The sequence below is a fragment of the Orycteropus afer genome, unplaced genomic scaffold, assembly GCF_000298275.1.
Source record: "Orycteropus afer afer isolate SDZICR_OR568_19922 unplaced genomic scaffold, OryAfe1.0 scaffold00322, whole genome shotgun sequence".
Lineage (NCBI taxonomy): Eukaryota > Metazoa > Chordata > Mammalia > Tubulidentata > Orycteropodidae > Orycteropus > Orycteropus afer.
Window position 1 is genome coordinate 814,794 of NW_006921909.1, and position 1,228 is coordinate 816,021.

A 1,228-nucleotide genomic window follows, 5' to 3' on the forward strand; every position below is an offset into this window, starting at 1 on the left:
TCTTAGAGGTTACAGTTGAGAAATCCATAACCCGTATCTCTCATAGTCTGCAGTAGACATCACTTTGAGAACAACTTGGGAATAAAGATATCCAAAGGGTCTCCACAAATTACGATGAATAAAAGGAGCATAATCAGAAGTGTCAATAAATCTAAAACACTGATGTAAATTTAAATCATTATTTTACTGTTAAAAATAATAAGAAAATCAGTAAAAATAAAACAGGTTAATGGTCATTTCTTTCAGGGATAAACAATGACATTTTATGACATCTTTTTCAATAGCAAGTGGGGAAAAATCTTTCATCCTCCAAAATGAATTTATCCCAAGAAGTGTGATAAACTCAAAGCATTAACAGTGTAGGAGTTTCTGAATTAATTTTGGAATGCCAACTGCTCCAGGACAAGGAAGTCTGCCAGGTTCTTTTTTCATTTCCTTTTTTTTTTTTGTCTTTTCTTTGAAATCATATTGAAGCTAATAGCAGTGAGCCAACAGCAATTACTGGTTTCTTTGTTTTTTTTCCCCCCTTCCCCCAAATGAATATGGTCTCCCCTTTAGTTAATGGTTTAAATTTTAGAGAAATAAGAGCTGTGACATGAATAATATATGCATACCTATGTTCATTATATCACTTTCACAAGAGCAAAAAGATGAAAAAAAACCTAAATGGAGGAATGGATCAACAAACTATGGTACGTACACACAATGGAATACTGAGCAACATTAAAGAACAAAGATGAACTGGGAAATATCTTATAACATGGATAAACTCAGAGGACATTGTGCTGAGTAAACTTAGTCAATCACAAAAGGACAACTATTGTATGAGACAAGTGTTATGAAAAGTCAAGAAAAGGGTTCCACAAAAAAAGATCTTCTTTGATAGTTACCAGGGGTGGGTGGGAGAGGGAGGGTAAACCACTGCTTTTCTTTTTGTTGTTGTTGTTCATTGCTGATGTCACCAGCACCTAGAACAGTGCCTGGCATGTAAAGGACAATCAATATGTATTTGATATAAGAGTATATGTTCAACTTCACTTGATTTTCACACCCAAATTCACATATCCAAGCTACACTAACCCAAGAAAACTCTTCCTTAACCCTTGAAACCATCAAGGGACTAATAGGCAATGGGAAAATCAGGCTCCTTCAATGAGGCTATTAGAAGCAATTTTAAAATGTTTGTTTTTCAATTTATTATACAAGTGGAGAATAAGGAAAAACAATG

At 34.1% G+C, this 1,228-nt stretch overlaps 1 protein-coding gene across 1 annotated transcript in view; it reads right to left on the reverse strand.

The window, feature by feature from the left end:
• Positions 1–1,228, reverse strand: part of CEP128 (centrosomal protein 128) — a 641,642-nt gene that overhangs the window by 499,639 nt on the left and 140,775 nt on the right. The window contains exon 12 of the mRNA XM_042782443.1: positions 271–299. Within this exon, the coding sequence (XP_042638377.1) occupies positions 271–299 (29 nt within the window). The remainder of the gene's footprint in view (positions 1–270; positions 300–1,228) is intronic.